This window comes from Empidonax traillii, unplaced genomic scaffold (genome assembly GCF_003031625.1).
Source record: "Empidonax traillii isolate 1590-97213 ecotype Southwest subspecies unplaced genomic scaffold, ASM303162v1 scaffold93:size1158651, whole genome shotgun sequence".
Classification (NCBI taxonomy): Eukaryota; Metazoa; Chordata; class Aves; order Passeriformes; family Tyrannidae; genus Empidonax; species Empidonax traillii.
This window is the reverse complement of record NW_020955286.1, coordinates 243,572-263,674: the sequence shown is the minus strand read 5'-3', so window position 1 is coordinate 263,674 and position 20,103 is coordinate 243,572. Positions and strand designations below refer to the sequence as shown.

Sequence of the window (20,103 nt, the reverse complement as noted above, 5' to 3'; positions counted from 1 at the left end):
AGACAAGCCTCCCCCTTCCCCAAATGCACAGTAGTGTGTTAAGTGATCTGGCAAGTCATTACACTGGTATTCTGTGCTTTCCACCTCATCTGGCCATGGAATATCTTTTGTATATCACATAATCAGATTTAGTGGCTAAGAACTGACAGCATGATTTTCAAGTCAGAAATCATGTTGTTATAATTATTCCAAACCAGGTTTAGTGCCTGTTCAAGGTGCTTCAAAAAACTTCAGGTTTAAAGAAACTTTCAAAAAAGCAGTATTATATAAATGCTTCCTCTAAATACAAAAGCAAACTGTGTATCAAAATAAAAGATTAACAAATGAAGAGGGAGCATTTATACTACCTGCAGCAATGCAAGTAATTTTTATAGTCCTGAATGAAAAAAGAAACAAACAACTGTCACAGCACTGTTCCCATCCTGATGGCATTTTTACATTCTTCCAATTACCAGAACTAGAAAAACAGACATATTGTTACCATCCATATTCAGATATTAAAGCAAACATTGTGAACCAATCAGAATCTATTAATCAGATTACTATTACTTATCTATGGGTAGACATTCACAGCAGCAATGATTAAAATACTACATTACTTGTATATGCAAAAGATCATGGTATAACAAGACTTCATTATGAAGCCTTAGTTTTAAGATTTTGGAGTTCATTTCAGATACGGAGAAAAACAACCCTTCCCCCTCAACATGCCCAGAGAGGAATGGTAGAGGAAAGCTACCAACCTTGGTAAACCTTTGCCAAGTTCCTGTTTTTTCTTGGTTACCTGCTGGATGACCTGATCCCAGTTTACATTTCGCCGGGAAGCACTAAGAATCTGCCTGAGGGTGGGTTTAAGCCCCGACTCCTTCTCTGCCTCACTTCTCCGATGGCCACTCACATTCCGAATGCGCCGTGCGTTATTGAGGTTGGGCTCTGGGAGATGTGTCCCGACTTTGCTCTTCAGACTAATATGCCGTGTCAGATCTCTTTGCAGAGAAGCAGGGAGGCCAAGTTTGCTTAAATCCGGAAGAAGGCCTCCTGACTGGCTTCCTCCTTTTTGAAGCTCGTTATCTGAAGGATTTTCAAAACCTTCCATTTCAAATTGATCATGTGACTTGACACACTCTTCATTCCCTTCTCCATCCTGTGAGGTTTTCAAATTCAAGTGCAAACCGTCCTGACTGCTCGATGAAGAAACTGTGGATTCTATCCGAAATGTAAAATTTTTTAGTTCAGCAGAAGCAATACTTGAAGCAGCTAGCTTTTCATCATCTTTCTTTTCAAAGGTGGCAAGTCTATCTTCAGGAGTGCCACAGGGTAAATAAGACCTAACAGAAGAACCCAACTTGTCAACACTTGCTTCTGACTTCTCACTTCCCATTAAATCATCACCATTCACATCGTCTAATGAATCTAGTCTGAACTCCTTCTTTGGCAATGCTTTCCCAGCTTCTTCACTTGTAACCTTGCAAGAGTTTAAGGGAGCATTATGCAAGGAATGGTTGGACTGAACATCTTCAGGATTTTGTTCTGCTTCACTTAAGTTATTAACAGGCTCTCCAAGACTGCTACGAAGCACATCTTTGTTGTCTTGTACGTTACCAGCACAAACAGCATGCAGTTTTGATGAATAAGAGGAGAAACCATTTGTATCCAAGTTCACTGCATTCAAATGATTCTGCTCTTCACTGCCAGTTGAGGATAAAAGAAGCTTGACATTTTTTAAGAGACTGTTCGTGTCTTGCTTTGTCAAGGACAACTTTGTATCTGTGATATTCAGAAGAGGGGATTTCAGTGATGGCATCTTATTACTTCTACTATCATCTTTGTTAGGCTTTTCACCATTGGAACAGTCTTGCATTACCTTGCAAGAATCAAGGTGATCTGAGGTTACATTAGAAGAGGAAGATGCTTCCTGTTCTTTACATTTTGAAAGGTTAACACTGGCTTCACAAGTTTTTCCTGTCATTGATGAATCAGTAGAAGCCATAAGTACAGAATCCATTTTATCTGGAGTTTTAGAAACATTATCTTCAGACCGTGGTTGCTGCTCTGCAGCTTTCTGTGATGGGTAGGGACTCCAGCGATATGTTTTATCTCTGGAAGGACTGACACTTTTTCCACTGGGCCTTGAAGTTTTGCTTTCTGGTTGCTTTGACATACCAAAATCCAACGCCCCCTCTGAAGGAAGCTTATCGCTAGTAAAATCAAGCACGTCGCTCCTCTTTCTTTGATTCCTGTATGGCAGAACATCCTCTTTCTCCGGCCGCTGCCATGGATACCTCTCCTTATTGTATTTAATTGGCTCTGATGAATAGGACTCTCCTGAGCTTCCAAAATTCCAGCCATTTGCACCATGAGGACTCGATTTCCAGTTTCCTCCATAACTCTTAGAATTCCAGCTAGAAAAATGACCTGTTTCCTCTGAGTGCCAAGTAGAATTTCTTTCCCTGCCACTGTGATGCCAATTTGACGTTCCTCCTCCCCGCCCACTTGGATGCCGGACACTTCCAGAATTCCCATAGTTATGCCAATTTGAAGAGCTTCCTGAAACATTCTGGTGCCACCCAGAGCGCCCCCTTGGGCCACCCGAATGTCTGTTTATATTGAGGTTCCTCTGAGAGTGTGAAAATTTGCCTTGTCTAGGACTAATATAATCATCCTTTTCCCACTTCCAGTCCCTTTGCGATGCATTGTGACGATGCCACGACGACTGATCATAAGCTTCTCTTTCTTTGTAAGTAGCTCTTTCTTCTCTCCTTCTCTGTGATCTCCTGTCATCACATTCTAATTCTTGGTTTGCACAACTTGGTTCAGCTTGCCTGCAAAACAATTGAGAAAAACCTAAACTCTGATGCTATTCTACTGAAATCCAACAGCCCACAAGCCTCATGCATTTTATTTGCACTGGGAAGAAAATATTTTTTTTATTATTAATTATAAACAGAGAGATGACTTATTGAGCTGCTTCGCTGTTCAGGTTTCTGCGGTGTTTGACTTTCAAAACTAATGTTGTACCTTTATTAAATATGGTAATTTCGAAATTGCTCTTACAAGAGCAACTGATTTAGCACAGGGACAGTTCAATAGACTAATTCTTAAATACTTCTCTTTACCTTGAAAGATAATAGTCCTTCCTATTTACTAGCTGGACTAATAAAAAAAAAATACAAAAAAAGTTTCTTTGTATTGTATAATCTTTGCAAGTTGAACAATCTTGATAGATGAAAAATTCATTAGCAGCGAAATAATTATTTTTTCTGAAGACTATTTGGCTTGAGTTAGATGGTGTAACTAGAGTGAACTGAACAGAAAAAAAAGCTAAGGTGGAAAAGCAGTTATTCTACCTCCTGGAGAGAACAATTGAGATGACGGCTCAGTTTACAAAGTTTAAGTTAAAACACAGATATAAAACATCCACAGAAGTTGTTCCTAAGATATAAAAATATTTTGTCCTGTTTTAACCAACAGTCCACAGCATGCAATGAGTTTGTATGAGCCTTCCAGCAGCACTATCTCCTGCCACTTGGATAGTACTTGTGCTTGGCAACTTACCATGAACACACAGCAAACTATCACATGTGTATTTAAAGACAAATGCTACCTTCACAGCGACAGTTACTCCCAGGGTCAGTAGTCTAAACATTCAAACTATTTATTCTACCAAATGAGGAGTTTTTAATCAAAAGTTTTTTTCAGAAACTGATTATAGAAATGCTTCATTCTGACTTTACAGGAATACTTCCATTCTAGATCCCTGGACAAGAAAGAAAACTTTCACACCACTGCCCAAAATCTGTTGATTTGAGTAAACTCAAAATTCATACTGCATCACCCTTTTAGTTTTCAACACATTCTGGTTCTGCTAAAAGATTACTAAATAACTACTCTCTAATGGGAAACGCTCTACTGTGTAAAATAATCTCAGCTCTAAGATAAAAAACGGCATTTAAGTGACAGTAAATTTTAAGAGCTGACTCAACTAGATTATGATCTAATGGAAACAACTCTGCTGAATTAGTAACTTAATCCCTGTACTCTCTGTTTTTCCCCTTCTCCAAAGAGCACCCAACAGACAGAGATTTTTTAAGATTTTAGTTGCCTCAGAACAACACTGTACTGACAGCATTGCTCCTTTACCATAAAACCAGGAAAAGTGACATTTTTGCTATCTACATTGACCAACATGAAAACATTACCCCTGTGCAGTACAGAGACACACAGAGTTTGACAGAGTGGTGTCAAAATCAAATTATCTCCACAGATTTCAACACTTGCAAACACTAATTCAAATTCCTAGCCACAGCAAGCAAGAGCTTCTTTCAAAAATCATACACCTCTTTAATACCATTGCCATGCCATAAATCTACTCAAATAATATATTCGCACTGGAACATCATAGAAGCAATGCAGAGCCACGTGGAAAATAAAAGGCAATACTTATTATGCTCTGCAGCCTTCTATTTCATAGTGAGCCAAGAGACTATGTTTAACTCACGGTAAGCAGCAAGGTAAAACAGGTAAGAAATTTCATTCAAGGATTATAGGAACTCACTGTGATATTGACAGAACAACCCAAATAATTTTGAAAATAGAGAGATTAACGTTTCAAAACAAAACATGTTCAGCAACAGTTTCTAAAATGCCATGTTCCTACAGACACCCTCCACCCTAAACAATATTAGCATTGCTGTCACATTTATTAAACCTTTCAGTCAAAAGGTTGTAAAATATTAAAATAAAAACGTTAGGGTTCTCAAAACACAGGATACAACACTGGGGACTCTTTTTACCCATAATGGAAAATACTGGTACTTCTTTACTAGTGGATCAACAGAACAAGAACAGTTGGCAGAATCACCCTGACACGTTTAAACTATGATATCTACACAGGTCTCTCTGATTGTTCTCACAACAAGAACACTGCCTACAGGCAGTTTACACTTCATGAACACCTAAGCTTTAGAGTGTATCTTGGCTGTGTTAAAAGCAATTCTATGACCTAAGAGGAGAAAGGAAAACTCACCGTTCCTTCTTTTGCTTGATTAGTTGAATGAGTTCTTTGTCAAGGTATTCTTCTTCTGCCTCTTCTTTCTCTTCCTCTTTTCTGTCCTGGGCATTAACATTGTCTTTGTGCAACTGGCTGGAGATGTGCTTGGCATATGCTGACAAACCCACCAGTGTCACCCTGCACACCCGGCATTCATGGTTGCTTTCCCTAGGAAGAGAGGCAGAGGGTGGACTTTCAACTCTGCCAACAGGCATGGCAGGTACCTCTAGTCTTACTTTGTTTCCTCTGAATGTCCTTGAGTTCACGGCAATGAGGTTTTGTTCAGTGTATTTAAGTTACTTGAATTCTCTAGCTTTTTCTTTCAAGGTTTAGTTTTCTGATGGTCAATTTTTAAAAGATTTTTTTCCAACAATCAAGAGGTAAAAGACTTGGTAATGAAGCTGAGTTAACTGGGAGGAGGAATTCTTCTTGAATTGTTGTACTCAAAATCTTTTCAGAGGAAACATAGTGAGCGAGGAGGCAGAGTGGAAGGCTTACAGAGCTAGCAGGAGCTCTGAAGCCCTTCCATGGTGCCAGCTGCACTGGGGAAGCCTGGTGACAGCTTCTACATTTAATCCTTGCCTTGAGCCCTCCCCCAGTGAAATTTAGAAAAGGGAGGAGGCAGTACATGGATACAGCCAATCCTGATACAACATAACCTAAACTGGGACAGCTGAGACTGCTGCCTGGAATCCAAAGACTCCACAGCACAGTGAGTGATAGGAGGGTGTCTTCAGTTCACTGTACTTTATTTGGTTCAAGTGTGCATGAGGTCTGCTTTCTACTTTAGAGGACTTATCTTAAAAAATACAGAAATTATTTCAGCTGGAGAAAGTTGACAGCTGTGTCAGACAAATGGCTTTACTCATGTTTCAGTGAATACTGGATTAAGGTTACAAGATTTTTTTACCTTTTTTTCTTCTTTTTAAGAAACTCATATTTCTAAAAATACCGTATTTGTTCTTCAGACAAATCCTTTCAATACCGCAGTGTTAAGGAAACACATTGTTAATAAGAAACCTAAACAAGGAAAATATGTTCACTAGTTTTAAAAAAAAAAAAATCAGAAAAAAATTAACTAGAGCATAGTCCACTGCAAATAACTCAGGAGGACCAAGTTAGTACTCACTGAATGCCTCCATAATACAATTTTCAATTCTGACAGTTAATAAAAGCAGATCTGCATGTCCCCATGGCACACTCAAGACCAAATTCTTGGAATGGAAGTTTAATACCAACACACAGTTCGTGACTGAGGTCAAGAAAATGGGATCCATAAAGAAAAAGACAAACATCTTTTGGAATCCTCATTTTTTTTAGATAACATAAATAAAATGAGAAAAACATGAAAAGATGCACCTTCACTCAAGATATTAAGACACCATCCTTATCAGACTGGTTAATGAAGTGTCAGCAGAAATGTTTTATTTATCATGGCTATCAGTGGTTTTCCTACTAATGTAGCTGAGATATTTAACCAATGCAGTCATTCACACACACCTAGAAAGGACTTTATTTTAAAGCAGACTAAGTATTAAAATTAGAATTTTTATACTTAATTATTTTGTATATTGCAGCCTAATTAACTTCAGATTAAACATCTGGATAAAATTTTTTTACAAGTACAATTTCACAATTTTTTTTTACAGTAGCTTCCAAATTTAGTCTGTCTTTTCCAGAGTTGGGTGTACTTCATTTTGCACACTGCACACTCACTAATAAATATTCAAAGCCCAAATACTCTATATTGTACTTTGGGCTATCTCATTAATCCAACAGAGATAACCAAGTCAGTAAATTTACTAATGCTGTTGGAAGAACCCTCTCCACACTCATAAATGGCACAGCTATGCATAGCTAGTAAGTCTTATTTTTAACTTAGGTCAGGACACAAAGTTGTAAACTATATTCTTTTTACATAATTTCAATCAGCACATTTCAACAAGAAATACACCCCAGTGGTACTAATTAGGTTTTAGAGAACAATCCACATCCTTCATAAGACCAGTGTTTCAATTCTTTCATAAAACTTTTATCACCCTCATTTAAAGACTAACTAAATAAATGCAAAGTTGTATTTACTTTGGACAAAGCCAGTGATTTAGCAGCTGGACTGAGGACAAAGAATGTTTCTATCACCTCTAACTTCTAAGTTACTAATTACAAAGCTGTGGTTCTTGTACCAACTGACAATCTGAAAAGATTCAGGTGGCTAATGCCTAGACTTCTCTGACTGCTGTTCATCTGCATGAGCCCAAAGAAAAAACAACACTATTTTTTTCTCTATGACCAACTGCTTTAATTGAAAATGAATTGGCTAGGAGTTCACTTAAGAAAATTTAGATTTCCTTCAGTTCTTTTCTTTCCTTATCTCCACTAATACCAGCAGAATTAGCACACTCCATGATACGCACTGATCATGTCTACACATTCCCCTACCAGACAGGACCACCACACAATCTTAGTTGTTCAACAAGGCAGCCAAAAGAAGTTTGAGGTAAACATGACAGAAGTGTTCTCAACATAAAAGCAGCCAAGAGCTTTATTTACTGGATGTGTACTTTAGACTGTAGACTCAATGTTCCTCATATAAGAGCATTATTTTCCTTTCAATTAAAAGCAAACAAAACCTAAATACGCTACAGCTTTGTACTTGGCATCCAATTCTCCTTATATATCATATGGAGTAAGACTTCAAGAAAGGAGAAGAGCCTTAAAATATTTCAGGAAGCTATTCTAGCCCCTGAGATTACTAAATTAAAAGGAAAAAAGCATGAATCAATGTGTGTATTTCCTTTACCTCTCCACACAGGAAGTCTAAAAAGTGACTTCTAGTTGGATATTGAAATTGAAGGCAGTGAGATGCTGATACTATGCACACTTTAATGGTATTATCCTCTGTTATGCAATTCAGCCACACTCATGAGGCTGTTGCTTGTCCTTCACATTTTCTACTTAAAGTAGTTTTTGCTTAACAAGTCTGTAAAAGACTCTTAAGAGACTTCTAACTAAACTTAAATGGGAAGAAGAAGAGGCAGAGGGGAAAACAAGGCTGCTGCTTGCACCATGAAAAATTAAGATCATTATTTTGAGAACAAAAGTCTTCCTTCCAAGTATTCTTCTGAAAAGCAATGAAGACAGATTAGTAGCACAACATGTAATGATGATGAAACAAATTTAACTTAGGATCAGTCTTCTGGAAATGGAAAATCAAAAATTGTCAGATTATTGGCACACAACATAACTCCTAGAAACTAGTAATACCTTTAAGAGCCATAAACTAAACTTCAAAAAAAATAAATTAAAAAATGTTCTTCAAGTTAGCTGACCAGAAGCCTAAAAGCTTCTAGTGTAGAAAACATTCTGGTTTCAGAGCAAACTCATCTAACGGTTCATTAACAGAACAAATCCTTTTCATGCTCAACAGAACAGATCTCAACTGCTGTGATGCATTTGATCCCAGCCACATTTGCAGAACGTGTCTAGCTCCCAAGACCCCATTGTGTGGGGCAATGTAGAGAAGGAAACAAAATTATCTGGGTTTTTTTTTTGTTTTGTTCTATATTCTTTTCAACTAAGTAGCCAAATTCAGAATAAAAACCCACATGAATTGTAGGGCTAAGCAAGGGATAGTAATGGCAGAAGAGGAAAAAAAATATAGAGGATGTGGAATGTCAGGTATTTATTATTTTTATGCCTTCAATCTTTACAAAGTTCAATTTTTATTTGAAAAGAATTTAAATAACTTCCAAAAAGCTGCTTTCATACATTTTCCTCAATGTGACACAAGAACAACTTTGTTAATCTGGACATGAAGATCTTCTGAATCCAACTAAATGAAATTATATTTCAAGAGGGAAAGATTATTTTCCCTTCCCATATATTTAACTATTTTTATTGTCCCTGCCTAAGAACAAGCCAATGATGGAGATTCTGAAGATGGAAGTTCTTTTCGCAGCTTCCTAACTTGCTATGAAGACCCAGAGAAATTAATTAGATATTAAAAATAAGTAGAGATTAGACAACAGAGGTTATTTACTGACAGCTAATATGCACTTCAAGGTAAGCAGTATCTTTTTACTTACTGTCCTGCAATCAGTTGGGTTTTTTTATTTTAGAGAGAGAATTTGAAATGTAAGTAGATGTACGAAGGCACACACATATGCTACAGATTTTGCTGCAAGTCTTAACAAAAAAAAAAATTTTAAGGTGTTGATTTAGACAAACTACAGCAATACTTAGAAATTATACACAACAGTAATATAAAATATAGAAAACTTTCTGCAGCTACATATATGCTTTGCACATAAAAAGCTCATGAAGAGAAGGGAGTTTCTAACTTCCTTGTCCTGAAACATCATAAAATAAAACAGTTAAGGAGTTTTCCTAGAATTCAACCTGGCATATCATATGTACATTGGTGTTAATATCTATCATAGTATAGAATCAGTCTTAAATACACTCAGCCTTTCTTTAACTGTTAAATCTTTAAAAAAAGACCTGGAGCCCTAACAGCTGTTCTCATCTTACACCAAATAAGAGAAGAAAAGCTACATGGATGAGAAGTTTGCATGTGAACAGAAGAAATCTACCTTCCCTGGGTATAAGACACGTATCATCACACGATGAATCTTCCACACCTTTAAGAGTTGAAAAGAGGATTACTTCTTAGTCCTTTAAAAGGTGTTTAAAACAGATTTATCATTTCCATATAAAGTTTGTGCTGCAAGATGATTAAAAATTAGATCTGTAGATCAAATACTTAGGTATTTGATAGTATTTAATTCTCTCTGGCTATGTCAAAACCCACACACTTGAAAATGCTTTTAAGTATACTCTGGTTGCAACTTGATTCCATATTATTAGGATGATATTTGAATATCCCTTAACTCCCTCTTTCTACTTTCCAAAAGTTGCAAATAAAATCAAGGAAACCAGAAAGAAAACACCATCCACCATGGTAAAATCCCTTAACCATGCAACAGGACATCAAATGACAAGGCAGTCACTGAAGCAGATACCAGTCTTCTCACAGTGCTTTAAAAGATTAAAATCTGTTTCTACATCATTGAAAACTTAAAAATCCCCACAACATTTTAAAAAGAAAAATACCAGTGTTGATGATTTTGCCAAAGGCAGAATTCTAGTGCTTCCAAGAAACCAAGCATGAAACCGCCTAGAATAAAGTCATTTTATTTCACTGCAGTCCAAGAAATGCAGGAGAGCTTTTCTGTTTGCCTCCTGAGTTCCTGAGAGACATTAAGAGAACACATGAAGAGAATGTGTTCATTGCCAGCTTTATGACAAAGCATCCTATCAAGTGATACATAAACATAAATTGTGCAGTTCTGCTGGTATGGAAAATAGGTCTTGAGCTCTTCCAGGGAATGACAGACTAAATGCACAGAGAGGAAGGATGCAAGATTGTTCTCATACCTTCCCTTCAGGTTTTCAAGTTCTCTGTGGTGAAGCATGCTTCTCATGTGTTCTTCCATCTCCTTCAACATGGGAAAAAAATAAAATTGGTCAAAACAAAACGGTAATATTATATGTGAAAAGCTCACTTTTGAGAAGTCTCCTGCCTTACACAAAGGTGTACTCTACTCCTACAGGGCTGCAGCAGTTGCCATGCCTGTTTCTGTGCTTGTGAAAGCACCAGTAGGCATGCTTTCAGGAACTTATATGTCAGCCTTCCTGAGGAAGGACACACAGGAATCCTTAACATTCAACACAAGCAAAGCAGAATTCCAGAAGAAAGATGAATAACAATGCATGTAGTAAAGCTTATTAGACTGATTTTTGACAAATTACTGTTGATAGTAATTTCAATGAAAAGTCTCATTGATACCACTCTTCAGAATCACAACACTTTTCCTGAGCAATCTGAGCATTTTCTCTGTATTTGTAGAATAATACAGCTGTAATTTCATCATCACATACTATTTTGCTCTGCTAGATGCACTTTAGAAACTGAGATGTACAGAACATGTCAGTTTGTTGTTTACAGCAACCTTGATCCATGTACTGCAGTGCTGCTATAATTAATTCCCAAAAGGGAGTTGCTGGAAGAGCAAGAACATTCATTGTTCAGCAAAAAGAAGCAGTTCAGAACATTGAACTTTTGGTGTTTGACCCAAAGTGTTTGCAAATCTTCAAAGAACAGATACTAATCACCATCCTTTTTAGCCCTTGAAATCCCATCTGCAAAGGGAAAGGAACATCTTCGACACTGAAGACTTGTGTGAATTAACACTGCCATTTGTAACATCTCCACGTGCCATGTGGCTAAGCAATATGTAAAGGTCTACTAAGAGACACTCAGACTTGGCACAATATGCAGAAGATGCACACCACACCGATTCATTAATGAAAAATACATGTTGTGATATACAATTCCACTTTGTCCTTTCATATGGAAACACAGACTTCCCAAAGGGAATTGAAATAAATTGTATATTACGCTATTCCCAACATACCACAATTTACAGCAAAATGACTGTGTTTTTCACTTTAGCATCTTTATAAAATAATACAAAAACCTCAAAGACCTCATCATATTTAGCATTCAGAATCAAGCATATTACTCAGCTTATTTCAAGATACTCCAAAGCACATGCAAAGATATTCTTCGCAATAGACCAAGAGCAATATATATGTGGTAGATGCAAACTGCTCTTCGCACAATTTTACAATGGAAGCATTTCTCATACGTGTTTCATATTAGTATCTACTGATACATGTAAAGCATTGATTATTTACCTTTTTTGAGTTGTACACAATGTGACATAATACACATTTTCGTTGCCGAACCATGCTTATTACTCTGGAAAGATCTTATCCAATACCTGCAAATAAAAATAATACAAAAATAACCAGTATTCAGGATGACTTTTGTCATTAATCCATTTTACTAAGGAAAGTAAAAAATGTTCCTATTCATGAAAACACTTGTGCCAAGCTTCTTTAAGAAAACACACACCTCTCGTGCATAGTCAGTATTCTTCTAAAAAGATAAGGCGGTTTTGAATAGTCATCTAAAACATCTATTACAAAAAGTAGCTTTCCCTTTCTTTCATTTTGTTCCTTGTCCTCCAAGATATGGCACTCATTCTATGAGCAGAGATCTGTAGGAATCCTCTCAGCTACTTAAATCAGATTTACAAAGCACTTTTTTAACTAGGATGATGACAAGGAGATGAGGAATTGGGGAAACCAAGCAAGGCAAACTCAGATCTTCATTCTGGTACACAGGAGGGCTCAATGAAGATATTTAAGGAAAATGAAACAAAGGCCGTTCATGATATCAAAGACCACCAGCCTTCAAGGCTTATCAATCCATTTATTCACCATAACACCTAACATGATTTAACTCTGTATTTTTCTCATTAGCCTCTGTAAGAACTATGCATTATCATGTACTGAAATACTCGATTTAGACAGCATTTTAAGATACATTCTCTAACACCATGCTCTGCTTGGGTACCCTATGTGTTTGAATCATTACTAAAACCTATTAATTTTCCCAACAGTACAAGATTATTCAAAACTTTGCACCAGATTATTAAGCATTTTAATACTGATCTACTTAATACTTGCATGTATGCAAACGAAAGCAGCAGCAGGTCAAATTAAATGCCATACGTATTTTATCACAGTGTTTAACTCATCAGGAGACCAATTAAATTAGAGAGATACGTAACTGTCTAAGTTATAATACAAAGCCAGGCATGTCTGTTTAAATAACAGGGTACAATCTTTTCCTTTTTCTTTCTCTTAAAATATACTAAAATGCAAAATGATTGAGCATTATTGTCAATTTTTATTGACTTGGCAGAGGCAGTTCCGCAGTTCCTAAACTGAAAACAAATGTACCTTTTTCCTACTACATAAAAATACAAATCCTCTTAAGTTTTGCTATCTCATAGTAGGCAAATTCAGAGCTAACTTTGCTAATACCATCAAACTTAAACTGCAAGAGCCTTCTTCAACAGCTCTTCTCCACAGTTAATTCTTATTATTTAACATCGACCTTCTGTATCAGGGGCATCAAAACCTCCAGATCACCAGAAGCTGTGAGCAAAGGCCAAGAACTGGATTCTTACCAAATCCAGATTACCTAGAGTTAAAGCAGCTCTGACATTCAGTGGTACCTTCTGACTGTAAACAAACAAAAATCACCAAGTAAAACCACACTCCTCTAAGTCCAAATGGTAATTCTTTGACAAGTAACTCTTTACCTCCGGATCTGCATGGCCATTTACAGTTAAGGTTTGCACCAGCATCTGTCCAGCTTAAAGGGGAAGGAACTGAGAGGTGCAATAGCCTTTGCACCTTTAGACAACATAGAATTTCCTTCCTAATAAAATTCCATATCATCATACCAAAACAAATACACTTATAATACAACAGGAGATTCAGTCCTCAGTGAAATACCTGACAGTGTTTAAATAAGCACTTTTCAGCTTCATCACATTGGTACCTGATGTATTTGAATCATTAGTAACAGCCATTAATTTTGACAAATCACCCCCAAAAAAAGTATAAGATCATTCAGAAGTTTGCACCAGCCTAGCCATGTAGAACATTAGTATAAATTCATTTGGTATCAGTGATATGCATACAAAAGCACGTGCCTTCATAGGAGGTCAAGATACAGAAGTACTTTGTTTTGGACCAAGTTGTTTTAAAAGCACACATAAAAAGCATAACTTGGTTTTAAACATATGCCAGGTGACACGGCAGTTAAGGAAAGTTAAAGCTAGTAAGTAAGAGAAAATGAGATATTGAGGCCTCATGATTTTCCATTAAGTTATTAGGTGAGTAAAGCAGCACATCATCAACATACTGTTTACACACAGATCTGTGCAGCTGCAACAGATCTAAGGGAATTGTTACTGATCATACAGAAGTGACAAAGATTTAGATGCCTATCCAACATAGGAAAGCTGTTTTAATGCAATTAGTAAGGATGTACTCATGAAAAGCAAGACTGCTAATCCTTGCACCAATTTCAGACACTTCCTTTTGTATTAAAATACTCGGTACTCCCCCAGCATCCTTCACTAGCACTACTTTGTAGTTTAGTGGAATAATGCCCTACATGTGTTCAGGATCTTATTCAAGATTACTCAAGTATTTACAGAATTCATTCTGCACAAGAGCGAAAGCAGCATGGGACTTAAATCAGGAAAAGCGGGCCAGTTAGCACGTAACATTTAAAAGCTTCACCAGCAGAGCTAACGTTACACCTGTTTTGGCTAATTAAAACATATAGTAACTATACACGATTACAGGAAGAGTTTTTGGCTAACTGCCCAATCAACTGGGCATTACTTATGACAGAGTACTAAAAATACTAATGGAATTCAAATGCTATTGGATGTCACTATGAAAAGGGAACTTTCATCTCTAAAGAGAGAAGCCCTCAGAGGCATGGACTCAAGTAGAGATTCAGTAGATGCTACAGGGACTGGGAGAACATAGACACATCCTATTTCTAGACCACCTCTTGATTTACTGTGTTACATAGGTTTAAACCACCTCACATGATTCTTAGCTTTCTCTCAAATCCTGCTATAAAACCCATGGCTCACTTTAATTAAGTACTTCAATTTCACTGTAAAAGAACTTCCAATCACATAATAAATCCATGGTATTTCCTCAGTCACTACGCAAAATCAACAAGAATCAAACAGTTTTTGAGCCGTGTAGTCACTGATAGCGTTTCATCTCCTCATATATTGCTCTGTCCAACTGCAAAACTTTCACACCGAGAAACTTCAGAAACAGAGCTTTCTCTAGATAATGCAGGCACTTGAATTCTTAGCAGCACCAAGGACTCACAAACTTTTAATATAAGTAACCTTCTAGCTTTTATCAGATTTAACACTTCACGCTTTTGAAATCACCAACTTGCTGTATAACATAGGAAACTACTTTTCAAGGAACCTGAGCAGAAATATGAGCTACTCTAAAAAATTAGACAACTGCAAGCAAAGATAAGGTTTTGCCACAGAAGACCCCAAAACAACATAGGAGAGAAACACATGTCAACAGCAAAATGTAGAGACTTGAAAACAAATGAGATGTTACAGCAACTTTCTATTTTGAGGGAATGAAACTGTTCAGTGGGCAATTTTTTATGTGTTTATTTTACAACTTGATATAAATGCAACTTGCTCAAAGCCTGCACTTGCACAGAGCTTTGGAAACACCACAGAGTTTTAATTAAATTAAGTAAGTCTGCTACAGGGATTTTGGAGAACAATTCTCACAAGTAAAAATAGTCTACAAAGAAAATAAGGCATTAGACCACTTCCTGCAACAACATTCATTTGTCCACAGTTATTCAATCTTACCGGATAACATACATTAAAAATGTACGTCAAGATTAAATCTGCTACAGATTAGTGGCTGAACAGTCTGACTATATAAAGCCACAAGTGCCATGGAGTGGGGCAGGCAGCCTGGCATTCCAGCTGCCTAGAAATCCTCAAGAGGCTTCAAAGAGATCAGCTGGCGTGTCTAAGGGCCTGCCTAAATGCCGCATGTCCTTACAGACAGCAGTGGAAATGCAAGACTTGAGAAGAACAGGAGTCTACAAGTTCACCGTGCAGAACATTCTCTAGGAACATGTTCCTCAGCACCTCAAAGTGGTGTCATTCCTATTGCCTTAGTGACTTCTGTCCTGCAGCAACCAATTGGACAGGTAACAGCTGAGTTGTAGAATAGTAATACTAATAATACAGAGGCCTTTGCTCAAATTTCATCACTTCAAGCAGAATTTACACAGAATAAAGCAGCAACATTCACACACTATCTTTTCTTCCCAGATTTGTTGCCCTCAAGGCATCTGAATTCACTATGTTAGTATTCCTAATTTTACTAATTACTTTAACCCTACTTCTGGGGCACACGTGGGAGGTGCTTTAACCTTCCTTCCATGATGCTGATCTGTTCAGCCTAACCCAATCAATAGAGAAACTGAAGGACTAAAGTTAAGTCAGGACTAACAGCATTATTCTTCTTCAACACGCTATCATGCACTGTACAAACTACTCTGTCACAAGTTTAGTTTTCTTAAAATGTGGCAAAGGAACTAACTACATTACATACCAGTAGTTAGAAGCCAAACTTTTAAGGTAAATTTCTCCCTGCTTTCCAAGATTAAATTTCATCCATGTGACAGACTGAGGGTGCACTAGACCCCTTAGCACTGAAGCAGCACAGCAAATGCTATAACTGGGCAGTTGAGTGTTCAGCTGTGTTGACATTGAGCCAGAAGACTTAGCTCACAGGTCGAAGTTCTTTAGGTTCCTGTTAAAAGCAATAAAATTTACTCTACTAACCAGGCTAGAAAACATCTAGCAGAAACTGTTTGAACACTATCCCACGAGTATGGCTGTTTTTTTTCACAACACACAGGGAAATATGCTGGAGATAAGAACACTGCGGAGAAATACCTTAAACAGACCAGCGCAGGCACAGGAACACCTGCCATGAACACCGAGTTTTCACTGACTTCTATTTTTATTTAATGTAAAACTAAGAACAGGACACAGACCAGAAGTATATATACACTTTAAGACATAGTCGAATTGCAATCTTTCTGATTCCCTATACATAGTAATGCTAACAATTTCTTAATATCTGAACTAAGTTTTCCTTGCTGTAAATCAAGATAATTTCTCCTTAGTGAAAGTAAATGCCTTATTGCTATCACAACAGCTTTTTACTCACTAGAATATTCAGGAATATACTCTGTCCTAATTGGAATTGAGTGCTGTTCAGCATTACTGATGTATGCTGTCACTTAGAACACCTAAAATGCATATACCTGGAAAGGTTGTTTTCCCCTATACTCCCAGTTTGTTTTAAGGCATATGAAAACTCATTTTCTTCAGACGTTTTCCTCAGACATCACATTGCTTGAGTCTATTAAAATTGCTGTTCCTCTTTCCAAATTGCCCAAAGCACTTTGAAGAATTCCTAAAAACTGGACGTAGTACTCCATCTAAGATCCCTACAACCACTGTTTGGAGAGGGGAATTCTCCTACCCCTACTACTGTTACAGCCTCAACCATAACTGAAAATTACTGAGACAAAGTCTTACTACGAAGCAACACAGTGACCTACAGGATGTGGGAAAAATAACCCAACCGATTTAAATATTTTGCTGATTTACAAGAGAATTCACATTACCAGCTTATTCTGGTAACTTTGAGTCACTTTGTAAAGGGTCTTCAACATACAGACATCCTTACAAATGACAAATACCAGATACTTAATTTAACACTTATTTCTGTAATGTTTAGCTGTATCTTTTTCTTTTTTTCCTTTCTAAGGAAGGAAATGTCTCTTTCACTGATTAGAAGTTCAGCACAGGGATGCAGAAGCCACATCAAAACAGACTACTCTATACATCCTACCTATTGCAGTTCCACAGAAGCAGGTACCTGGCCTTGTCAAAATAACTCAGGCTTCCTAAGGAAGATCTATATTGACACAAAAGAACAAGTAGGGAGAGCATTCAGTCTCTAACTGGGCTTCCTCTATTTATACTGTCATTACAGAGTATGGAAAACCACTGGAGAGTGATCTGAGGTGCTTGAACCAAGGTAGCCAGGTCACTCTTCAGTATGAGGATCTTTCATGTCAAGAAAATTCAAGTTAAGGATCCTAAACATTAAGATAGCAGTCATTCATGGCCCGGTAATAGAAAGACAGGGATCTGTCTAAATTATTCCATCTCTGTAATGCAGTTTGTCCCAGGCTGAATAATAGCAGTTCCATCATCTTAGGATCAAAATGTAAAATAGTCTAGGACTTGACGAAAAAAATCCAAAACTAAAAATATGAAAAACACTTTTATAAAAACAAAGAAGTTACTTGCAATGCACAGTATCCTCTTACTTTGATAGAATGAGCTCGACAACACCTCAAATCTTATAACACCATCTGGTGGCAGAGTTCACGGAAGACGACGATCAGACAGATGCTAAGAATAGCTTACACAATTTAAATGTGATTCTGAACAAATTTAAATTTGATTACCAATATCTTATGAATTTTGCTTTTACAAGATAAAGTGGAAAGAAAAACGATGGAAAAATACCTTCATTTTACCTAGATAAAGTTATCTACAAGTCGTAGAACCTCTATACACAATTTGGATACGTATTTGGAGGATCACGGTTGTTGTTATTCCTTTCACTGCATTTACAGTCCTGCATAAAGATGCCTTTACCTGACATCTCTACAAATGTGTGGCATTTTTGGACATGTGGACTAGAAGGTACCCAAAGACTAGTCACAGCAACCAAACTGACTCAAGTAACAGACAAACACAATTCAGCTAAAACTAAGGACTTGTTCCAAATTGAATATGCCAGAACATAGCACCTATTTAACTACCTTTATATTCAAAAATCAGCCATTAGTGGAACATACACAGTGGTGCAAATGCAGCTGCCTTGTATAGCCAGTTCAGCTGAAGTTAAGCAAAGACTTAAAAAAAAAGCTAATAGAGTTGCCTTTAATGGAAGAGACTTCAGGATAGGAATCTATTTTCCAAGACAAGAAGAGCCACATCATATTGGCCCTTAGAGCCTGCAGTAGTAATCCCAAATATTGCAGTGCAGCTTTCAAACTTCAGCAAAGCTATTAACCAAATTTTTAGAAGGCTAAAATATGTTTGGATTTTTTGTTTGTTTGTTTGTTTGTTTTTTAAGACTAGGATCTATGAGTTCAGCAAAACAGTCAGTTAGCTTAATGCAGTAATTGAGACTTAACTAAAAGAAGTAGCAAATAACAAAAGAAGAGCAATAACCAGCAAACATATAGGAAATGCAGACCCAGGAACTCATTTTGAAAACAAAGTCCCGCAAACCTCAATCCTCTTTGCTCTCAGGTTGTGCCTCAGAACCCATTTGTTCATTAAAGCTGGACTTCAGCAAGGAGGGAAGGGGAAAAAGGAAAATTTTTACTTGCAAGAGGACATTTTAACCAAACCATTATCAATGAGGATACTACTATTTATACTGAGATATAAACTTCAATCATCAATGCCACTGCTATCCCATGTTTCATAAACTTTTACAAACTAAGTTCATAAGCAATCCTGAACAGCTCTTAATGTAAGTCTGCATATGAACTACCCCGCTTGCAAAGATGAATGATCACATGATACCTCATGTTTCATCGTACAATTAAGGCTTGTTTCACACTATCAATCCCAGTCCTTTTAGGCTACTAGATGCTTATCACCACATTCATACATGCTTTTACTTCGACACGTTTTTTAGCTGCATGCTATGAGGAAGGTAACTAAGCAGTTCTACTCAAAGCCACAGTTCATCCCTGGAAACGCTTCTGGCAGGTACGAAGAGACCGCACAGCAGCTCCACATCTGTAACAGAGATTCTGCTCTAATAAACCTCGCGTTTGGCAAGATAACAAAGTTCAGGGATCACTGCAGCACTACAGGATGCTCACCAGACAAAACAAGGAGCACGCCCGCCCCAAGGCAGATCCTCGCTGTCGCAGCCTCTCCAGGCCGGACTGGCCACATTGTCCCCCCCTTCCCCAGGCCGCCCCCTCCGCCAGAACCGGAGCGAACCCCACCACCACCGACCGCCGCCGCCCCAGCGCTCCCCGAGCCCTCTGCCCCGCGCAGCCCCGGTACTCACAGCTCGCACCCCCGGCCAGGGGAGCGGCCCGGCAGCCCATGGCCCTGCGGCCGCGCGGAGGCCCTGCCCGACCGCCCCGGCCCCGCCGCCCGCGCCGACCCGCGCCGAGCCCGCCCCGCCAGACCCGCGCGCGCCGCGGGGCGGGGACACCTCCCGCCCAGCCAATGGGCCGGCTGGACGGGCAGCCCCGCTGCACGCCGGGAGGCACGGCTGTGTGCCCGCGGGGCCTGCCGGGAACTGCAGTCCCTGCGGCGCGGGAGCTCCGCGGCGAGGGCGGCGGCAGCGCGGCCGGCTGCGGGCATTTCGCAACCGTAGTGACGCTTCTGCTGTTGTGTGTAAATACAGCCCCGTGAACACGCACGGTG

At 38.3% G+C, this 20,103-nt stretch overlaps 1 protein-coding gene across 2 annotated transcripts in view; it reads right to left on the bottom strand.

Moving 5' to 3' along the window:
- The window catches only part of ZNF106 (zinc finger protein 106), a 39,049-nt gene extending 19,198 nt beyond the window's left edge, over positions 1 to 19,851 (bottom strand). For both annotated transcript variants that reach the window (XM_027881689.1, XM_027881690.1), the window contains exons 1-5: positions 19,739 to 19,851; positions 11,810 to 11,895; positions 10,487 to 10,548; positions 5,027 to 5,218; positions 744 to 2,822 (exon numbers count right to left, since the gene is read on the bottom strand). In XM_027881689.1, the coding sequence (XP_027737490.1) occupies positions 744 to 2,822; positions 5,027 to 5,218; positions 10,487 to 10,548; positions 11,810 to 11,863 (2,387 nt within the window). In that variant the 5' untranslated portion in view covers positions 11,864 to 11,895; positions 19,739 to 19,851. The remainder of the gene's footprint in view (positions 1 to 743; positions 2,823 to 5,026; positions 5,219 to 10,486; positions 10,549 to 11,809; positions 11,896 to 19,738) is intronic.
- Positions 19,852 to 20,103: the final 252 nt, after the last annotated feature.